At 42.2% G+C, this 22211-nt stretch overlaps 1 protein-coding gene across 8 annotated transcripts in view; it reads right to left on the reverse strand.

Annotated features, from left to right (window-relative positions):
- cobl (cordon-bleu WH2 repeat protein) overlaps positions 1-22211 on the reverse strand; it is a 302078-nt gene that overhangs the window by 116949 nt on the left and 162918 nt on the right. For all 8 annotated transcript variants that reach the window (XR_011885441.1, XR_011885442.1, XM_072253549.1 and 5 more), the window contains one exon: positions 7212-7391. Coding sequence is in view for 6 of the 8 variants with exons in the window: in XM_072253549.1 (XP_072109650.1) it covers positions 7212-7391 (180 nt within the window). In the remaining 2 variants the exon portion in view is untranslated. The remainder of the gene's footprint in view (positions 1-7211; positions 7392-22211) is intronic.

A 22211-nucleotide genomic window follows, 5' to 3' on the forward strand; every position in this document is an offset into this window, starting at 1 on the left:
GGATGGTGTCAGTACCAGGGTGCTCAAAGCCTGTGCCCCTCAGCTATGGGGAGTACTTTGCCATGTCTTCAACCTGAGCCTGAGGCTCCGGAGGGTTCCTGTGCTGTGGAAGACATCCTGCCTCGTACCTGTGCCGAAGACGCCGCGCCCCAGCGGCCTCAATGACTACAGACCGGTGGCATTGACCTCCCACATCATGAAGACCCTGGAGAGACTTGTTCTGGAGCTGCTCCGGCCTATGGTCAGGCCACACTTAGATCCCCTCCAGTTCGCCTACCAGCCCCGACTAGGAGTTGAGGATGCCATCGTCTACCTGCTGAACCGTGTCTACGCCCACCTGGACAAGCCAGCGAGCACTGTGAGGGTCATGTTTTTTGACTTCTCCAGTGCGTTCAACACCATCCACCCTGCTCTGCTGGGGGAGAAGCTGATAGCGATGCAGGTGGATGCTTCCCTGGTGTCATGGATTCTTGATTACCTGACTGGCAGACCGCAGTACGTGTGCTTGCAACACTGTGTGTCCGACAGAGTGATCAGCAGCACTGGGGCTCCACAGGGGACTATCTTGTCTCCCTTACTCTTCACCATTTACACCTCGGACTTCAACTACTGCACAGAGTCTTGTCATCTTCAGAAGTTTTCGGATGACTCTGCCATAGTTGGATGCATCAGCAAGGGAGATGAGGCTGAGTACGGGGCTACAGTAGGAAACTTTGTCACAGGGTGTGAGCAGAATTATCTGCAGCTTAATGTGAAAAAGACTAAGGAGCTGGTGGTAGACCTGAGGAGAGCTAAGGTACCGGTGACCCCTGTTTCCATCAGGGGGTCAGTGTGGACATGGTGGAGGATTACAAATACCTGAGGATACGAATTGAAAATAAACTGGACTGGTCTAAGAACACTGAGGCTGTCTACAAGAAGGGTCAGAGCTGTCTATATTTCCTGAGGAGACTGAGGTCCTTTAACATCTGCCGGACGAGTCTGTGGTGGCCAGTGCTATCATGTTTGCTGTTGTGTGCTGTGGCAGCAGGCTGAGGGTAGCAGACACCAACAGAATCAACAAACTCATTTGTAAGGCCAGTGATGTTGTAGGGATGGAACTGGACTCTCTCATGGTGGTGTCTGAAAAGAGCATGCTGTCTAAGTTGCATGCCATCTTGGTCAATGTCTCCCATCCACCACATAATGTACTGGGTGGGCACAGGAGTACATTCAGCCAGAGACTCATTCCACCGAGATGCAGCACAGAGCGTCATAGGAAGTCATTCCTGCCTGTGGCCATCAAACTTTACAACTCCCCCCTTGGAGGGTCAGACACCCTGAGCCGATAGGCTAATCCTGGACTTATTTCATAATTTACTGGCATAAGTTACATATTCCTATTTAACTATTTATGGTTCTATTACTATTTATTATTTATGGTGCAACTGTAACGAAAACCAATTTCCCCCTGGGATCAATAAAGTATGACTATGACTATGACAACCCAGTAGGGTGGAACTACAATGACCAGATCTCTGGCACTGTGGCTCAGAAAGGAAGGGGGCAGAGGAGAAACGCAGTGGCGATAAGAGATTCCATAGTTAGAGGAGTAGATGACAGAATCTGAGAACGTGATAGAGAGACCCAGATGGTATGTTGTCTCCCAGGTACCAGGGTCAGGGACGTCTTGGATTGACCCCAACATTCTAAAGAGGGAGCATGAGTGGCCAGGCATCTTGGTATATATTAGTACCAATGACAGAGGAATGAAAAGAGAGAAGGTCCTAAAGAAGGGAGCTACATAGAAAGCTGAAAAGCAGGACTGCCAGGATAACAATCTCTGGATTGCTGCCTGTGCCATGTGCCAGTGAGGGTAAGGATAGGATTATTTGGCAGATGAATGCATGGCTGAGGAACTAGCGCTGGGGCAGGGTTTAAGATTTATGGATCACTGGGATCTCTTCTGGGGTCTTTTACAAAAAGAATGGGTTAAATCTGAACCCAAGGGCGACCAGTATCCTTGTGGGCAGGGTTGCTAGAGCTGTAAGAGACGGTTTTAAACTCATCTGGCAGGGGGATGGGAACAGGAGTGACAGGGCTCTGGGTAGGGATGTTGGTTTACAAACAGATTAGGTGTATAGTGAGACTGTCAGGGAGGACAGGCAGATGATAAGACAAAATTGCAGAGGGATAAAACTAAAAATGGTGACAGATACTGACTGAAGTGTTATAGTTGAATGCACACAGTAGCACAGTGGGAGATTGGCAGTTATGACATTGTGAGTATCACAAAATCATGGCGAAAAGACATTTGGAGTTGGGAGTTTAATATCCAAGGATACAAAATCTATCAAAGGGACTGGGGTAGGCAGAGGAGTTGGAGTGGCTTTGCCGGTAAAAAATGAAATCAAATCTTTAGAAAGGGGTGACATAAGATGGGAAGATGTAAAGTCCTTGTGGGTGGAGTGAAAAAACTGCAAAGGTAAGGAGACCCTGATGAGAGCTATTTACAAGCCTTCAAACAGTAGCTGGAATGTGGTCTGCAAACGACAAAGGGTGATAGAAACTGCATGTCTAAAAGACAATGTTATGTTAGTCATGGGGGATTTCAACATGCGGGTAGATTTGTAAAATCAAGTTGTTGCTGGATCCCAAGAGAAAGAATTTGTGGAATGTCTCTGAGTTGGGTTTTCAGAGCACCTTGTGGTTGAGCCCAGTAGGGGATCAGTAATTCTGGACTGGGTGTTGTGTAGTGAACCGGATATGATTAGGGAGAATAAGGTAATGGAACCATTAGGAAATGGGGATCATAATGTGATAGAATTCAGCCTGCAATTTTGAGGGCGAATTTAAGATCAGGTTTGTTGGTACTACAGTGGAGTAAAGGGAATTACAGAGGCATGAGAGAGAAGCTGGCTTAAGTTGATTGGAAAGGAACACTACCAGGGATGATGGCAGAGCAGTAATGGCTGGAGTTTCTAGCCAACTCTAAGGGCACAGGATAGATACATTTCAATGAAGCTGAAGTATTCTAAAGGTAGGATGACGTAGCCATGGCTGACAAAGTAAGCCAAAGCCAAAATAAAAGCTAAAGAGAGGGCATATAACAGAGCAAAAATTAGTGTTAAGATAGAGGGTTGGGAAATTTTTAAAAACCAGCTGAAGGCAACTAAAAAACCATGGGGGGGGGAGATAAAATATGAGGGTAAGCTAGGCAATAATATATTATAGGCCATTCAAGTGACCTCAGTGGTTGGGAAGATGTTGGAGTTGATTGTTAATGATGTAGTTTCAGGGTAATTGGAGGCACATGACAAAATAGGCCAATGTCAGCATTGACTCCTTAAGGGAAACCTGTTGGAATTTGTTGAAGAAATAACAAGCAGGATGGTCAAAGAAGAATTGGTGGATGTTGTGTACCCGGATTTTCAGAAGGCCTTTAACAAGGTGCCACACATAAGGCTGCTAAGCAAGATAGGATGGCTTTACAGGAAAGATATTAGCATTGGCTGATTGGCAATAAGGAAGTAGAGTGGGAATAAAGTGATCCTTTTTAAATTGGCTGCTAGTGACTAGTGGTGTACTTAAGAAGCGCTGACATTGGAGAGGGTTCAGAGGAGGTTCGCAATAATGATTCTGGGAATGAGAGGCTTATCATATGACCAGCAATTGAGGACTCTAGGCCTGTACTTGCTAAAATTTAGAAAAATAAGCGGGGGGGGGGGCGGGGGGGGGAATCTCATTGAAACCAATCAAACGTTGAAAAACCTAGACAGAATGGATGTGGAGAGGATGTTTCCTTTTACTGGGGAGTCTCCGACCAGAGGGCACATCCTCAGAACAGAGGGATGCCCATTTAGAAAAGAAATGAGGAGGAATTTCTTTAGCCAAAGGGTGGGGAATCTATGGAACTCATTGCCACGGGTGGCTGTGGAAGCCAGATCACTGGGTGCATTTAAGGTAGAGGTTGATAGAGGTTAATTATTCAGGGCATGAAGGGTTATGGGTAGATGGCAGGAGAATAGGGTTGAGAGGGAAATGGATCAGCCATGATAAAATAATGGAGCAGAATGGGCTGAATGGCCTAATTCTGCTTCTATGTTTTATATAATCCAGAAAGAACTGCAACCAATGGGATCCTGGATTGGCTGTGACTGGCTTCGCAGCTGTGAACTCACTTTCATAAACTTTAGTTCTGAATGTCATTTGCTTAATTTTTAGTGTCTGCATGATTTTTTTTTTGCATATTAGGTTTGATGGTCTTCTTTTTAATGGGTTCTATTGAGCTGCCTGTAAGGAGATGAATCTCAAGGTTGTATAAAATATACATACTTTGATAATAAATGTACTTTGAACTTTGAATAAATGATGAACACTTCCTTTTCCTCTGCTGTGTGTCAGGTAAAATTAGTTGACAACCCAAGCTGAAACAAATTTTAATTCTCTAATTAATGTGTGCTATACTTGCTATATAATCCTATTAGCATGTTGTAGACATTGCATTTGAAATTCACCCATTTAAGACAGTAGCGTCAACTGCTGAGGCAGACATACTTTGCTTAAGGAAATACTAATAAATTTATTGGCAGAAGATTTGGCCAAGTGAGATCAAGATGTCCATTGCATTTGGATATCACTATACACACTTGGAAAACTACATACTTGCTGGTTTCCCTGTTGCTTATGGTGTATATATATCCATGACTTGTATGTAAATGTAGATGGTGGGTTAGTAAATCTACGGAAAGCACAAAGATTGGTGGCATTGTGAACAGTGTAGAGGGCTGTCAAAGATATGGGTGGAAAAATAGCTGATAATCTTTAACCCAAGCAAGAATGATGCGTTGTACTTCAGGAGGCTTAATATAAGGGGTGAGTGGACAGTTATTGAAGGACCTTTAACAGTATTAATGTACAGAGGGATCTTGGGGTCCGAGTCCAAAGCACACTGAAAGTGGACATATGATTAGATAGCGTGGTGAAGAAAGCACATGGCATCCTTGCCTTCATTGGTCGGTGCCTTGAGTACAGTAGTCAGGAAGTGATTTTGCAGTTACATAAAAGTTTGGTTACCCTGCACTTGGAAGATTGTGTGGCTCTTTGGCCGCCCCATTACAGGAGGAATGTTGAGGCTCTGTGAATGTCAGAAGAGATTTACCAGGAGGAACACCTTATATTCCATCTGGGTACCCTCCAACCTGAAGGCATAAATATCGATTTCTCCTTTCAGTGAACAAATTCCTACTCTCCCCACCTTCCTCTAATCTCTGTGATGTTTGCAATTTTCCCATGCATACAGATATTACAACATTCCTAGTAAGCAAAACAAAACTGAGCTTAAATACATAATTATTCTATGGATAATATAATTACATTAAATATAATTAAGGAGTTTAAAAATATACAGTTTAACTAAAGTTACCAATAAAATCATACACACTGAACAAAATTTGAATGCAAAAATTACAACATATAAATATATACTTACACCTATGCACAATGAGCAAATTTACTTAATTTCAATATTTACAGTAAATGCTTCAGGATACTTTTGAATATTGTGTAAAACTGCATAGATCATTTTATGCTCCAAATCCGGAGCAACTGATCAAGACCAACAACTTTTGGTTATTGTCCTGGTTAAGCTGGTGATTTCACAGCAAAGTTAAGTTGAACAGGAAACTGAAGTCACTTAAAAGAAAAACAAGAGAAAATCTGCAGATGCTGGAAATCCAAGCAACACATACAAACTGCTGGAGGAACTCAGCAGGCCAGGCAGCATCTATGGAAAAGAGTACAGTCGACGTTTCGGTCCAAGACCCTTGAGATCAGATAAGATACCTGTTATCCAGGGGATGCAGACATTTTCCTCAATAGCAGTCATTTAGTAGCCTCAATTGTATGTGGTTTTGAACTGATAATCTTGTGGCTGTAATAGAGGCTTTCAATTTATCTGCTTTAGTACCTCATGGAGTTACTGATCATATTTAACAAAAATCTCCAGTTAGTACTAAAGCAGCACCACCCTCTGATTTATTATTGTCATCCAAGACCTTGCAATATTCAACCTAATGCTTCAATGGCTACCTTGTCAACAATTATGCATTTATCCCACATGAAGTATTTCAGATTTTTTCATGCAAGTCCCCACACAATGCTACATATTAGTGTCCCCATATTTGTCAAATTTGAAATAAATTTAAAAGCCAAATGTGCCATACCGCACCCCCCCCCCCCCCGCCACCATCCAAAGTGTTCAAACAAAGCCCAATGATGCCATGCCAGGGTAATATATTTTGTCTTCAAACATTAGCAAAAACTGTTATAAGTTTTTATCTGTTCGCTAAGAAGTATACGAAAGAAAATATTTCTAGTTATCATAAGCAGCCTCTATAAACATACTCAAGGCGTTTTCTTGGTATCTCATGAAACTTGGATCATTCTCTTGCATATATTTATCTAACTGCTTTAAATTGCGGCCAGGCTACCACAGAAACTTAATGCTCAATTTTTCAAATTCTCTTTGAATTTGAGGTAGACTACCCAATTATTTAGTACCTCAAAAACAAAGATCTGAAAAACATTTCATCTATTTTCAATTGAGAAAATTTAGATTATGATCCCTTTGGGCTTTGGAGGGCCCGTTCTAGAAGATTTGAGAAATACAGACTGCAGAGCATATCCTAAGTTAAATTTAACTTAAATGCAAAATTCATATTTCTATATTGTTTCTTTACTGAGCTATGCATAGGATACATAGCCATTCTATTTTAAAATACATCTTCAAATCGGAATCTATCCACTATTCTACTTCCATTACTGCTTGTGGTTCTGTCCCAAATTTGTACATCTTTATTCTAGACTTTCCACCAATTGATGATTCGAAGAGGAGTAAGTACGTAAAACCTCCTGCATTTCTGATTTTACGACCTTCCGCTTGGTAGCACAGAAAATTTCAAATTACTTTATTAAACCTAATGTCTCTTGAATATTTAATAGCACTTTATTTTTTGCAATAACTTACATTTATTGTGCTCAAAATGCATATCACAAAATTAAAGCAGTGTCAAACAAGCCTGGATAATTATTTACTTAAAAGTAACTTAAAAATTTTCCAGGGGTCAAATGTTAATAAATGGGATTTGTACAGATGATACTTGATGGTCAGCAGAAATACTGTATGGTAGAATAAGGGATTAATTCTGTACTATATAACAATGCATTAATACCTCTTGTGCACCGTCCTCCACACGTTTCACATTTGTATGCTCTGGAGAAGCTGATGGTGGGGCTGGTGCTCTCCGTTTCTTTACGTCCAACGTTCTTGCAACATTGTTAACAGATAATGATGGATTCAAAGCGACTGATCGTGCATTTACATTTGGTGTGGAGGGAAGAGATGAATAGCCCTGCCATTGAAATGGAAAGATAAGTGATTTACTAAAAAAAGTTTATTCAATCTGTTATTTCAAAAATATTTTAACTCTTTTGCTGGAAATTGGAAACAAAATCAGAAAGTGCCACAAGTAGTTTCTCAAGATAGAGAAAACTGAGTCAATATTTCACCCATGTAAATAATATTTGAATAAGGAGATTCATTCATCTTCCACAAATTACATACTCAGCAGATGGATCATTCTCAATTAATAGGCCTTCACTACTCTCTCTCTCAACTGATATCACTGTCATTTGGCTTGACAGTCTTGGTGCCCTTCCCTGTGCAAATTTGTTCTTACCATCCTCTCACTTTATCACTAAGTAGAATCCATGGTCCAGGTGAATTGTATCTACCCCTTTTAAGAGAATGTAGCAGGTACAGGCCAACTAGCCTTTAGAGTCTACTCTTCTTTTTCCATTCATCAAATCGTGGCTGGACTTTAATCTGAATGCCATTTTCCTGCAACATTCTCACATCCATTCATTTCTTCAGAACATCCAAAAAATTTCTCCAGACTCCACGATAACGACATATGCACAAGGTGCATTGAGCTGCATCTCCTTAGAGATCATGTTAAGGAACTGGAGCTGCAGCTCGATGACCTTTGGCACATTCAGATGAATGAGGAGGAGACAGATAGGAGCTACAGGGAGGTATTCACACCTAAGTTACAGAAGGCAGGCACCTGGGTGACTGTCAGGACAGGGAAAGGGAATAGCCAGCCAGTGCAGAGTATCCCTGTGGCGATTCCCCTCAATAATAAGTATATCTGTACCACTTTGGATACTGTCAGGGGGATGACCTACCAGGGAGGAACGCAGCGAGAGGATCTCTAGCACTGAGTCTGTCTCTGTGGCTCAGAGGAGTGTGGGGTGGGGAAGAGGCAAGCTATAGCCATATGACCATAAGATATAGCAGAAGTAGGCCATTCGGCCCATTGAGTCTGCTCTGCCATTCAGTCATGGGCTGATCCAATTCTTCCAGTCATCCCTATTCCCCTGCCTTCTCCCCATACCCTTTGATGCCCTGGCTAATCAAGAACCTACCTATCTCTGCCTTAAATGCACCCAGTGTCTTGGCCTCCACAACCGCTCATGGCAACAAATTCCATAAATTTACCACCCTCTGACTAAAGTAATTTTTCCACATCTCTGTTCTAAATGGACCTCCTTCAATCCTGAAGTCGTGCCCTCTTGTCCTAGACTCCCCTACCATGGGAAATAACTTTGCCATATCTAATCTGTTCAGGCCTTTAAACATTTGGAATGTTTCTATGAGATCCCCCCCTTATTATCCTGAACACCAGGGATTACAGCCAAAGAGCTGCCAGATGTTCCTCATATGGTAACTCCTTCATTCCTGGAATCATTCTCGTGAATCTTCTCTGAACCCTCTCCAGTGTCAGTATATCCTTTCTAAAATAAGGAGCCCAAAATTGCACACAATACTCCGTGTGGTCTCACGAGTGCCTTATAGAGCCTCAACATCACATCCCTGCTCTTATATTCTATACCTCTAGAAATGAATGCCAACATTGCATTCGCCTTCTTCACCACTGACTCAACCTGGAGGGTAACCTTTAGGGTTTCCTGCACAGGGACTCCCAAGTCCCTTTGCATCTCTGCATTTTGAATTCTCTCTCCATCTAAATCATAGTCTGCCCATTTATTTCCTCATCAAAATGCATGACCATACACTTTACAACATTGTATTTCATTTGCCACTTTGCTCATTCCCCTAAACTATCTAAGTCTCTCTGCAGGCTCTCTGTTTCCTCAACACTACCTGCTCCTCCACCTATCTTTGTATCATTGGAAAATTTGCCACAAATCCATTAATCCCATAATCCAAATCATTGACACACATCATACAAAGCAGTGGTCCCAACACCGACCCCTGTGGAACTCCACTGATAACTGGCAGCCAGCCAGTACAGGATCCCTTTATTCCCACTCTCTGTTTTCTGTTGATCAGCCAATGCTCCACCCATGCTAGTAACTTACTTGTAATTCCATGGGCTTTTATCTTGCTAAGCAGCCTCATGTGCGACACCTTGTCAGAGACCTTCTGAAAATCCAAGTACACCACATCGACTACATCTCCTTTGTCTACCCTGCTTGTAACTTCCTCAAAAAATTGCAGTAGGTTAGTCAGGCAGGATTTTCCTTTAAGGAAACCATGCTGGCTTTGGCCTATCTTGTCATGTGCCTCCAGGTACTCCATTATCTCATCCCTAACCGTTGATTCTTACAGCTTCCCAACCACTGATATCAGGCTATTCTGCTGCCTCCCACCCTTCTTAAATAGCGGAATAACACTTCCAATTTTTCAGTCATCCGGTACAATGCCAGAATCTATTGATTCTTGAAAAATCATCGTCAATGCCTCCACAATCTCTCCAGCAACTTCCTTCAGAACCCGAGAGTGCAGTCCATCAGGTTCAGGAAATTTATCCACCCTCAGACCATGAAGCTTCCTGAGCACCTTCTCAGTTGTAATTTTCACTGCACATGCTTCACTTCCCTGATACTCTTGAATGTTTAGTATATTGCAGATGTCTTCCACTGCGAAGACTGTCAGAAAATACACATTCAGTTCCTCTGCCATCTCTGTGTCTCTCATTACAATATTTCCAGTGTCATTTTCAATTGGTCCTATATCTACCCTCAACTTTTACCCTTTTTATAATTAAAAAAGCTTTCAGTATCTTCTTTGATATTAATCACCAGCTTCCTTTAATAATTCAGATTTTCCTTCCTAATGACCTTCCTAGTTTCCTTCTGCTAGTTTTTAAAAGCTTCCCAATCCTCTATCTTCCCATTAGCTTTGGCTTCCTTGTATGCCCTCTCTTTTGCTTTTACTTTGGCTCTGACTTTACTTGTCAGCCATGGTAGTGTCCTTCTTCCATTCAAAAGTTTCTTCTGATTTGGAATATATCTGTCTTGCACTTCCCTCATTTTCTGCAGAAACTCCAGCCATTTCTGCTCTGCTGTCTTTCCTGCTAGTGTTCCTTTCCAGTCAACTTTGGCCAGTTCCCCTCTCATGCCATTGTAATTTCCTTCATTTCACTGACATACCAACACATTGGAATTTAGTTTCTCTTTCTCAAATTTCGATAGGGGATTCATTGGTTAGGGGAACAGAAAGGAGGTTCTGAGGATGCGAATGATATTTCTGAATGGATTGTTTCCTCCCCTATGCCAGGATCAGGGAATCTCTGATCAAGTCCACAGTATTCTTAAGTGAGAGGGTGAGCAGCCAGAGGTTGTGGGCCACATTGATACCAATGACAGGCATAGGATGGGTGCCAAGGTCCTGCAAAGCAAGTTCTGGAAGTTAGGTGCTAAGTTAATGAACGGAACCTCCAGGACTGTGATCTCAGGATTGCTACTCGTGTCACATGCCAGTGAGGCCAGGAATTAAGATTGTACAGTTTAACCTATGGCTCAAGAGTTGGTGCGGGAGGAAGCGCTTCAGGTTTTTCAGTCACTGGGCTCTCTTTCAGGGAAGGTGGGACCCAAAGATAAGGGACAGTTTACACCTGAACTGGAGGGGGACTAATATCCTATCAGAAAGATTTGTTAACTGCATGGGGATTAAACCAGAGTACCAGAACAGATAGTGGAGAGGTTGTGGAGAAAGATGTTGTTAAGCCTACATACAAAGTCAGGGAATCAAAAGCATGGTGGGACTAATGTTCTCAGCTGCGTATATTTCAATGCAAGGAATATTGTAGGAAAGCAGATAAGCCCAATGCATGGATTAGTATGTGGAATTATAACATTATAGCCATTAATGAGACTTGGTTGCTGGAGAGGCAGCTCAATTTTCCAGGGGTTCCATTGTTGTAGACATGACAAAGCAGCAGGGATTAAAGCAGGAGGGGTGGAATTACTAGTCAGGGAAAATGTCACAGCTGTGCTCAGTTAAAACAGATTAGAGAGCTTATTTAGTGAGGCTTTATGGGTAGAACTAAGGAATAAAAAGGTATGACCACATTAAAGGGATTATATAATAGACTACCCAACAGTCTGCGAGGTTCAGAGGAGCAAATTTGTACTTTGATCACAGACTGCTGCAAGAAACATGAGGTTGAATAGCAGGTGACTTTAATCTTCCACTTATTGACTGGGACTCACATACTGTGAAAGGGCTGGATGGAAAGAATTTATCAAATATATTCAGGGAAGTTTCCTTAATCAGTACATAGATGTCCCAACGAAAGAGTGTGATACTGGATCTCCCTTTAAGGAATGAGAAAAAGCAGGTGACCAAAGCATGTGTAGGGGAACACTGCATCTCATGAGCATAATGTCATTGGTTTCAAGGTAATTATGTAAAAGCACCGGTCTGGTCCTCGGGCTGAGATTCTAAATTGGAGAAAGGCCAATTTTGATTGTATCAGAAAGGATCTGGCAAGCGTAGATTGGGATAGGTTGTTTCTAGCAAACGTGTTCTTGGTAAGTGGGAGGCATTTAAAAAGTGAAATTTTGAGAGTACGGAGAGTGTATATGCCTGTCAGAATGAAAGGCAAGAATAGCAGGCTTATAGCAACTTGGTTTCTGAGAGGTATTGAGGCCCTGGTTAATTAAAAGAAGGAGGTGCATACTAGGTATAGACAGGCAGGAACAAACGAAGTGCTTGAGGGGTATAAGAAATACCTGAAAACACTTAAGAAGGAAATCGGGACGGCTAAAAGAAAACATGAGGTTGCTCTAGCAGACAAGGTGAAGAAGAATCCTAACGGCTTCTACAAATAATCAAAAGCAAAAGAAAAGCAAGGGACAAAACAATCCTCTGGAAGAACAGAATGGTAATCATTGCATTGAATTGAAAGAAATGGCGGAGATCTTAAATGGAAGTTTTGCATCTGTGTTTACTCAGGAAATGGACAGAGTCTAAAGATGTGAGGCAATGCTTCAGCGAGGTCATGGACACTATATGGATTACAGAGGAGGAGATTTTTGCTGTTTTGAGGCATTTTAGTATAGATGAATCACCAGGGCATGACCAGGTGTTCCCTAGGGCCCTGTGGGAGGCTAGTGCAGAAATTGTAGGGGCCCTAGCAGAGATATTTAAAACATCCTTAGCTAAGGGTGACATGTCAGAGAATTGGAGGATTGCTAATGTTGTTCCACTGTTTAAGAAAGGCTCTAAAAATAAGCCAGGAAATTATAGGCCGGAGGGCCAAACATCAACAGCGGGAAAGTAATTGGAAGGTACAGGTGTCCCCCGCTTTTCGAACGTTCGCTTTATGAAACCTCACTGTTACGAAAGACCTACATTAGTAAACACGAGGAATTCTGCAGATACTGGAAATTCAAGCAACACACATCAAAGTTGCTGGTGAACGCAGCAGGCCGGGCAGCATCTCTAGGAAGAGGTACAGTCGACGTTTCAGGCCGAGACCCTTCGTCAGGACAAAGGGTCCTGACGAAGGGTCTCGGCCTGAAACGTCGACTGTACCTCTTCCTAGAGATGCTGCCCGGCCTGCTGCGTTCACCAACAACTTTGATGTGTGTTACCTACATTCGTACCCTGTTTTCGTTTTCAGAAGGTGTTTTCACTGTTACGAAAAAAATCAGCGCGCGATAAATGGCAGCACACGCCCTGAGCAGCCGCTCTCCCCCGGATTCGGAACGGCATTACTTTAACACGTGCCTGTGAGCACCCATTTGCAAGATGAGTTCTGAGGTATTGGAAAAGCCTGAAAGAGCACGTAAGGGTGTTACACTTAGCGTAAAACTAGACATAATTAAGTGTTTCGATCGTGGTGAACTAAGTAAGGACAAAGTGAGTTTGGCTTGTGGAAGTTGACGAAGATGATGTTGAAGAGGTTTTGGCATCCCATGACCAAGAACTGATAGATGAAGAGCTGATGCAGTTGGAAGAGGAAAGGATAACAATCGAAACCGAATGCAGTAGCGAAAGTGAAGCAACTACGTGAAATTTTCGCTGCAATGATAAAGTACGACTTTAATTTTGAAAGGGTACGTAGGTTTAGGGGATATTTACAAGATGGTGTGAGTCCTTACAAAGAACTGTATGATAGAAAAATGCGCGAGGCTCAGCAGTCAAGCAAGCCTTCCACATCAGCCACAGCAGACGACGAACCTCAACCTTTGACATCGAGGTGGGCAGTCATAGGAGAAGATGAGCTGCCTGCCCTAATGGAAACAGACGACGAGATGACATCCCTGTGTCTCACCACCCCAACACCCAGACCATGGACAGATACTGTACCGATTCGTGGGGAATGCAGCAGTAGCCCGGAGGCACACAATACATCTTAAGAAAAAAGCCGAAATAAACATGCTAATTAATTAGGTGCCGCCCACCACGTAATTGTCGGCCCAGATCAGTGCCGATTTCCAATTGTGTCGTCTCTGATCTGGACCGACAATTACGTGTTGGGCGGCACCTAATTAATTAGCATGTTTATTTCAGCTTCTTTCTTAAAGATGTGCTGTGTGCCTCCCGACTACCACTGGACCCCTGCTTCACGGCAATGTATCGGTCGGCGGCCTGGAGGGTGGGGGCCACTGCACCAGCCAACCTGCGATGACTCAGTCTAACACACCATCATCAGTGTGTGCGGTGCTCTCTTCCCGACTCTGGTAAGTGATACTACACTGCACATATATTATTTCTACTTTATATCGGCTGTGTATTTTTACGTGTTATTTGGTCTGATTTGGCAACTTCATAGCTTAAAGGTTACTGGAGAGAGTGTTTTTGCCAACAGCGCTTGCGTGAGATTTTCGCTTCAGAGAACAGTGCAGTAATGATTGTGGGAAAGTATTTCTACTTTATATAGGCTGTGTATTTCTCATATCATTCCTGCTTTTACCATATGTTACTGTTATTTTAGGTTTTATGTGTTATTTGGCATGATTTGGTAGGTTATTTTTGGGTCTGCGAATGCTCACAAAATTTTCCCAAATAAATAAATAGTAATTGCTTCTTCGCTTTACGTCATTTCGGCTTACGAACCGTTTCATAGGAACACTCTACCTTCAGATGGCGGGGGAAACCTGTATTCTAGGGACCGAATATATAAGTTTTTGGATAGACAGAGACTAATTAGGAAGTCAACATGGCTTTGTGTTGTTAAGTCATGTCTAGCTTATCTTATAGATATTTTTGAGGAAGTTGATGAAGGCAAGGCAGTGGATATTGTTTACATGGACTTCAGCAAGGCCTTGGACAAGGTCCCACATGGGAGGTTGGTCAAAAAGATTCAGTCACATGGCACTCAAGATGAGGTAGTAAATTGGATTAGACATTGGCTTCACAGAAGAAGCCAATGAGTGGTTGCCTCACTGAATGGAGGCCTGTGACTAGAGGTGTGCCACAGGGATTAGTGCTGGGTGCATTATTGTTTATCATCTATATCAATGTTCTGGATGATAATGTGGTAAACTGCATCAGCAAACTTGTAGACTACATCAAGATTAGGGGTGTAGTGGATAGTGAGGTAGACTATCAAAGCTTGCATCTGAACTGAGGCCTGGACCAGCTGGAAAAATTGCAGATGGAACTTAATGCATACAAGTGTGAGGTGTTGCTCTTTGGGAGGACCAGCCAGGCTTTACACAGTGAGCAGTAGAGCACTGAGGAGTGCAGTAGAACAGAGGAATCTGGGAATACAGATCCATAATTCATTGAAAATGGCATCACAAGTAGATTGGATCGTAAAGAAAGCACATTAGCCATTATAAATTAATGCACTGAGGGCAGAAGTTGAGATGCTATGTTGAAATTGTGTAAGACATCAGTGAGGCCTAACTTGGAGAATTACGTGTAGCTTTGGTCACCTACCTACAAGAAAGATGTAATTAAGAGTGCAGAGAAAATTTACAAAGATGTTTACAGGACTTGAGGATCTGATTTATAGGGAAAGGTTGAATAGATTGTGGGAAGATTTGGTGGAGATACAGTGTACAAAATTGTGAGGAGTATAGATAGGGTAAACGCAAACAGGCTTTTTCCACTGAGGTTGGGTGAGACTACAACTAGAGGTCATGGGTTAAGGGTGAAAGGTGAAATGTTTAAGACCATAAGAGATAGAAGCAGAATTAGGCCATTAGGTCTATCGAGTCTGAGCCACCATTTCATCGTGACTGATCCAATTTAAGAGGAACATGAGGGGAAAGTTCCTCACTCAGAGGGTGGGGAGAGTGTGGAATGAGCTGCTGGCACAAGTGATGGATGCGGGGTTGATTTCAAAGTTCAAAGTAAATTTTGTTACCGAAGTACATATATGTCACTATATACAACCCCAAGATTCATTTTCTTGTGGGTATACTCAACAAATCTATACAATAGTAACTATAACAGAATCAATGAACGAGTGTCAAACTAGGGCTTTCAACCAAAGTGCAGAAGACAACAAACTGTGCAAATGCAAAAAGAAGAAACAATAATATAAATAAATAAGCAATAAATATCAATAACATGAGATGAAGATTCCTTGAAAGTGAGTCCATTGGTTGTGGGACCATATCAACAATGGGACAGGTGAAGTTATCCCCTCTGTTTAAGAGCCTGATGGTTGAGGGGTAATAACTGTTCCCTAAGCTGGTAATGCGAGTCCAAAGATGCTTGCACTTTCCACCTGATGGCAGCAGCGAGAAGAAAGCATCTTCCAGTGGCAGAGGGTCCCTGATGATGGATGCTGCTTTCCTGCAACAACACTTCAAGTAGATGCGCTCAATAGTTGAGAGGGCTTACCCATGATGGACTGGGCCTTATCCACTACTTTTTGTACAATTTTCCATTCGACTGCATTGGTGTTTCCATACCAGACTGTGATGCAGCCAGTCAATATACACTCCACTTCACATGTATAGAAGTTTGTCAAAGTTTAAGACGCCATGCTCAATCTCCGCATTCTCCTAAGGTAGTAGAGGTGCTGCTGTGCTTTCTTTTCAATTGCACTTATCTGCTGTGTCCAGGACAGGTCTTCTGAAATAGTAGCAGCTAGGGATTTAAAGTTGCTAACTCTCTCCACCTCTGATCCTCAAAGAGGACTGGCGCATGGACCTCTGGTTTCCTTTTCCTTAAGTCCATAATCAGTTCCTTGGTCTTGCTGACATTGAGTAAGAAGTTGTTGTTATGACATTACTCAGCCAGATTTTCAATCTCCCCCGATTCATCAACACCTTTGATTCGGCCTATGACAGTGGTGTTATCAGCAAGCTTGAATATGGCATTGGAGCTAAGCTCAGCCATACAGTCAAATGTGTAAAGCAAGCAGAGCAGGGGGCTAAGCATACAGCCTTGTGGTGCACTTGAGCTGATGGAGATCATGGAGGATAATTAGAAGTGTGGTCTGGGCATGGAATGGTGGGTATTCCTTATCTTAGTATAGTAGTGGTCTAGTGTGTTGGGACATCCTTGGACTTTAGAACAGAAGGAACTTGTACTACATTCTAGCACGGCCATAAAACGTGCAAAGCAAGTTGCTTTTTTTTTCATTCCCAGCTGCCACAATGGAATTAAAATCTTGTTTTCTATCTCAGTAACCCAGCATGTTTGTGTGAGATTTTTAGGAACAAGGGAAATCCAACTTTAGTCCTGCAAATGACTCTCTGCAGAAATTGGTGTCCATTTATCCAACACATACATAGTGACATGGTCTTTGCCACAACTTTCATACCATAGTGCAGTATCTAATAGCAAAGGTCTATCGTAGTTTAAGTTGAAGCTAGTCAAGGTGGGTGTGCTGTGGCTGAAGCTTTGACCATTCTATATATTAATTCTTTGTGTAAATCTACTGTAGATTATTGCTACTGTATATAAGATTCGCTTACTGAAAGACATTTTGAGGTTATCACATCAGCTCAGTAATCAGTCTAGCAGATGGTGAGGGCTGCTGATGCCCTTCCTTTGAAGTTCAGATCTGTTGCTCTCTCTGAGTGGGAGTTTCTCTTATCCCACCAGTGACATTCCAACAGCAGCTTTGCTTTTGGCCATCAGCCAATTAACCTGACTGTTGATGTTCAAGGTGAAATATCAGAATCAGGTTTAATATCATTGGCATATGTTGTGAAATTTGTTGTTTTGCAGCAGCCGAACATTGCAACACATTATAATAAAAACTATAATGTAGTCAAAAGGCAGACTAGAGCTGCATATGGACACTTGCAACTCTCTCCACCATGTGAAAGTAATTCACCATCCGACTTGCAGTCATTAGCGAACAATGTGCAAAATTAACAGGCCAGGCAGGGGTATGTGTAGGACTTACTATGAGAACATGCAGCGGTTGGTTGCTAGTCAACAACTGTATGGTTTTAGTCTTGACTGGATGAATAAAAATAACTTGCATGATGATCTGCTTGGCTTTACATTTCAAGTTTGTAAAGGAGTTGATAACCCTCTCAGACATCTCATGTAAGGATTGTCCTTGCTGTTTTGACTTGATTTCTGTGCATGGCCCACAGCATGCAGTACATCAATTTTAGGGAAGTGACACTTAGCTGGTCCTCAAATCCCTGCTGATTTGTTATTCTCCATTTACAAGATTTTATTTCATATACCAACATTTCCCCCACAAAAGCTTATTAAATACCCTGTAACATCAAGGAAAGTTATACATATTGTTTCCACGAATCAGCTTGTTACATCCACAAAATGAGAGCTTATCCAACATGCCAGACAAACATTATTCCCATAACACCCAGTTATTCCTATTTAAGAAACAGAAGGTGATACAGCCCATTCAGACATTTAATAGGATTGAGTTTGACTTGATCTTCACTTCAACTCTACTTTTTTACCTGCTCCCATAAACCTCATATGGGTTAAAAGTTTGTTGCTCTCAACAGAGAGATAAAGTAATACAGCATGGAAGCAGACCATTTAGCCCAATTGATCCATGCTGCCCACAGTCAGGATGGGTGGAAGTCAGGGACAGGAAGGGAGCAGTTACTCTGTTGGGGGTATTCTATAGGCCTCCTGGTAGCAGCAGAGATACAGAGGAGCAGATTGGGAGGCAGATTTTGGAAAGGTGCAAAAATAAGAGTTGTTATCATGGGTGGCTTTAACTTCCATAATATTGATTGGCATCTGATTAGTTCCAAGGGTTTAGATGGGGCAGAGTTTGTTAAGTGTGTCCAGGACGGATTCCTGTCACAGAATGTGGACAGGCCGACCAGGGGGAATGCCATACTAGATCTAGTACTAGGTAATGAACCGGGTCAGGTCACAGATCTCTCAGCGGGTGAGCATCTGGGGGACAGTGACCACCGCTCCCTGGCCTTTAGCATTATCATGGAAAAGGACAGAATCAGAGAGGACAGGAAAATTTTTAATTGGGGAAAGGCAAATTATGAGGCTATAAGGCTAGAACTTGCGGGTGTGAATTGGGATGATGTTTTTGCAGGGAAATGTACTATGGACATGTGGTCGATGTTTAGAGATCTCTTGCAGGATGTTAGGGATAAATTTGTCCCAGTGAGGAAGATAAAGAATGGTAGGGTGAAGGAACCATGGGTGACAAGTGAGGTGGAAAATTTAGTCAGGTGGAAGAAGGCAGAATACATGAGGTTTTGGTAGCAAGGATCAGATGGGTCTATTGAGGAATATAGGGAAGCAAGAAAGGAGCTTAAGAAGGGGCTGAGAAGAGCAAGAAGGGGGCATGAGAAGGCCTTGGGAGTAGGGTAAAGGAAAATCACAAGGCATTCTTCAATTATGTGAAGAACAAAAGGATGACATGAGTGAAGGTAGGACCAATTAAAGATAAGGGTGGGAAGATGTGCCTGGAGGCTATGGAAGTGAGCGAGGTCCTCAATGAATACTTTTCTTCGGTATTCACCAATGAGAGGGAACTTGATGATAATGAGGACAATATGAGTGAGGTTGATGTTCTGGAGCATGTTGATATTAAGGGAGAGAAGGTGTTGGAGTTATTAAAATACATTAGGACGGATAAGTCCCCGGGGCCTGATGGAATATTCCCCAGGCTGCTCCACGAGGCGAGGGAAGAGATTGCTGAGCCTCTGGCTAGGATCTTTATATCCTCGTTGTCCACGGGAATGGTACCGGAGGATTGGAGGGAGGTGAATGTTGTGCCCTTGTTCAAAAAAGGTAGTAGGGATAGTCCGGGTAATTATAGACCAGTGTGCCTTACGTCTGTGGTGGGAAAGCTACTGGAAAAGATTCTTAGAGATATGATCTATGGGCATTTAGAGAATCATGGTCTGATCAGGGACAGTCAGTATGGCTTTGTGAAGGACAGACCATGTCTAACAAACCTGATAGAGTTCTTTGAGGAGGTGACCAGGCATATAGATGAGGATAGTGTAGTGGATGTGATCTATATGGATTTCAGTAAGGCATTTGACAAGGTTCCACACAGTAGGCTTATTCAGAAAGTCAGAAGGCATAGGATCCAGGGAAGTTTGGCCAGGTGGATTCAGAATTGGCTTGCCTGTAGAAAGCAGAGGGTCGTGGTGGAGGGAGTACATTCAGATTGGAGGATTGTGACTAGTGGTGTCCCACAAGGATCTGTTCTGGGACCTCTATTTTTCATGATTTTTATTAACGACTTGATTGTGGGGTTAGAGGGGTGGGTTGGCAAGTTTGCAGACGACACTATGGGAAGGATGTGGAAGCATTGGAAAGGGTACAGAGGTGATTTACCAGGATGCTGCCTGGTTTAGAGAGTATGCGTTATGATCAGAGATTAAGGGAGCCAGGGCTTTACTCTTTGGAGAGAAGGAGGATGAGAGGAGACATGATAGAGGTGTACAAGATACTAAGAGGAATAGATAGAGTGGATAGCCAGCGCCTCTTCCCCAGGGCACCACTGCTTAATACAAGAGGACATGGCTTTATGGTAAGGGGTGGGAAGTTCAAGGGGGATATTAGAGGAAGGTTTTTTACTCAGAGAGTGGTTGGTGCATGGAATGCACTGCCTGAGTCAGTGGTGGAGGCAGATACACTAGTGAAGTTTAAGAGTCTACTAGACAGGTATATGGAGGAATTTAAGGCGGGGGGTTATATGGGAGGCAGGGTTTGAGGGTCGGCACAACATTGTGGGCCGAAGGGCCTGTGCTGTGCTGTACTATTCTATGTTCTATGTTCAATGTGAAGTGAACTCAAGAGTGTATCTTGAAATAGTATGTTGATAGCCCAACCGAGGAAAGGGCCATTCTACACCTTGTAATGGGAAATGAGATTATCTAGGTGATCAAAGGTTTAGCATTTTGGAATAGTGATCATAACTCAAAATTTTGAGGCTTGAGCTCAGGGTAAGTGTTAATTTGGGGAAGCCAATTACAACAGGAGAGGAGGAGAATAGATTGGCATGGCTGTTATTGAGCAAGTTCAAATATGACACGTGGGAGCCACTTAAGGGCCATCTGCTCAGAATTCAGGACCAGCATATTTCTATGAGAAAGACAAAAATGGCAAGTTTCTGTAATATTGGATGAAGAGAGCTGTGAATTTAGTAAAATATAGAAAAAGGAAGCACATAAAAAGTTTAGAAAGCTGAAATTGGACAGAGTCTTTGAGCAATACAAAGGAAGCATGGTAAAGCCTAAAATAGAGAATCAGGAGGGGTAAAAGGTGCCATGAAATGTTCTTGGTGAGTTGGTCTAAGGAGAATTCTAAGACATTTTACAGATACAGTAAAAACAAGAGAATAGCTAGAGGGAAGAAGGATCACCCAAGGACAAAGTATGGAATCTATGCCTGGAGCCAGAGGATGTGCAAGGTGCAAAATTAATATTTTGCATCAGTATTCACCAGTGTTGGATTGGACTTTATAATTGTTACTTTCCTTGCAGTTTAAGTTACTTTTGCGTGTTTGTACTTTTATATAATCACTTATATACTAGTAATTGTTCAGTATTTCCAATTGTATGGCATTAATTGAATAGGGGCTATCTCATCGGTTAATTTAAGCAATGAAATTTGAATGAAACATGTGTTATCAGCCATTTGATATAAGAGGACCAGACCATTTGGGTTCTTTATTTTTCCCTTTCTCTCTCTCTCTCTCTCTCTCTCTCTCTCTGCCCCAATCCTTCTTCTCTCCTTGTTTTTCTTTGTTCCTGTAACACTTAATAAAAATGATCATAAGCAACAAGTGTTATGCCTCATTCTTGACTTCTGAAGAACCTTAGTTCAAAAACATCAGTATCCAGTAATTTTGGCATAGTTAGCAGACGGTTATGAAGATTTAAGAACTCAGAAGAACCCACATGAAATAGAAATAGCCAAAGTCATGGAATCTACTAAAGAAAAAGGTGGAGTTGAATTTCCATAAGTTACGTGTGAACAGATGACTGAGGGTTTGCGTTCTTACCTGAATAAAACATCTCAATTTGATAAGATTAATAAAAAAATACAATGAAATATACCATTGATGTTGAGTCTAATGAAATGTGGTCTTTACATGATATTGAGAAGGTATAGGATAAGATCCAGGGAATGTCTTCAGCAAAGGAAATAACTGTCAGTATTATCATAGTTAAGAAAGCACGAGTGTGTAGGATGAGAAAAACAGATCTGTGAGTTTAAGTGGACGCGTGGTCAGCTGGAGAGCGTAATTTATGACTTGGAAGAATGAGTGAAAAAGTTTATACAAGTGGAAAAGGATAGAGAATACTGATAAACTACAAAAACAGTATGGCAGAGACAGGAAAAGGTCTAAACAGCAAATCTTTGCATTAAATTAATGAGTGAAAAAACAATATGATAAATAGCTTTGAATCAAAGTGCATGCATGGAGCTTCAAAGTAAACTGAAGCAGCATCTGAAAGCCCAGCAGCAACAT

The sequence above is a fragment of the Mobula birostris genome, chromosome 3, assembly GCF_030028105.1.
Source record: "Mobula birostris isolate sMobBir1 chromosome 3, sMobBir1.hap1, whole genome shotgun sequence".
NCBI lineage: Eukaryota > Metazoa > Chordata > Chondrichthyes > Myliobatiformes > Myliobatidae > Mobula > Mobula birostris.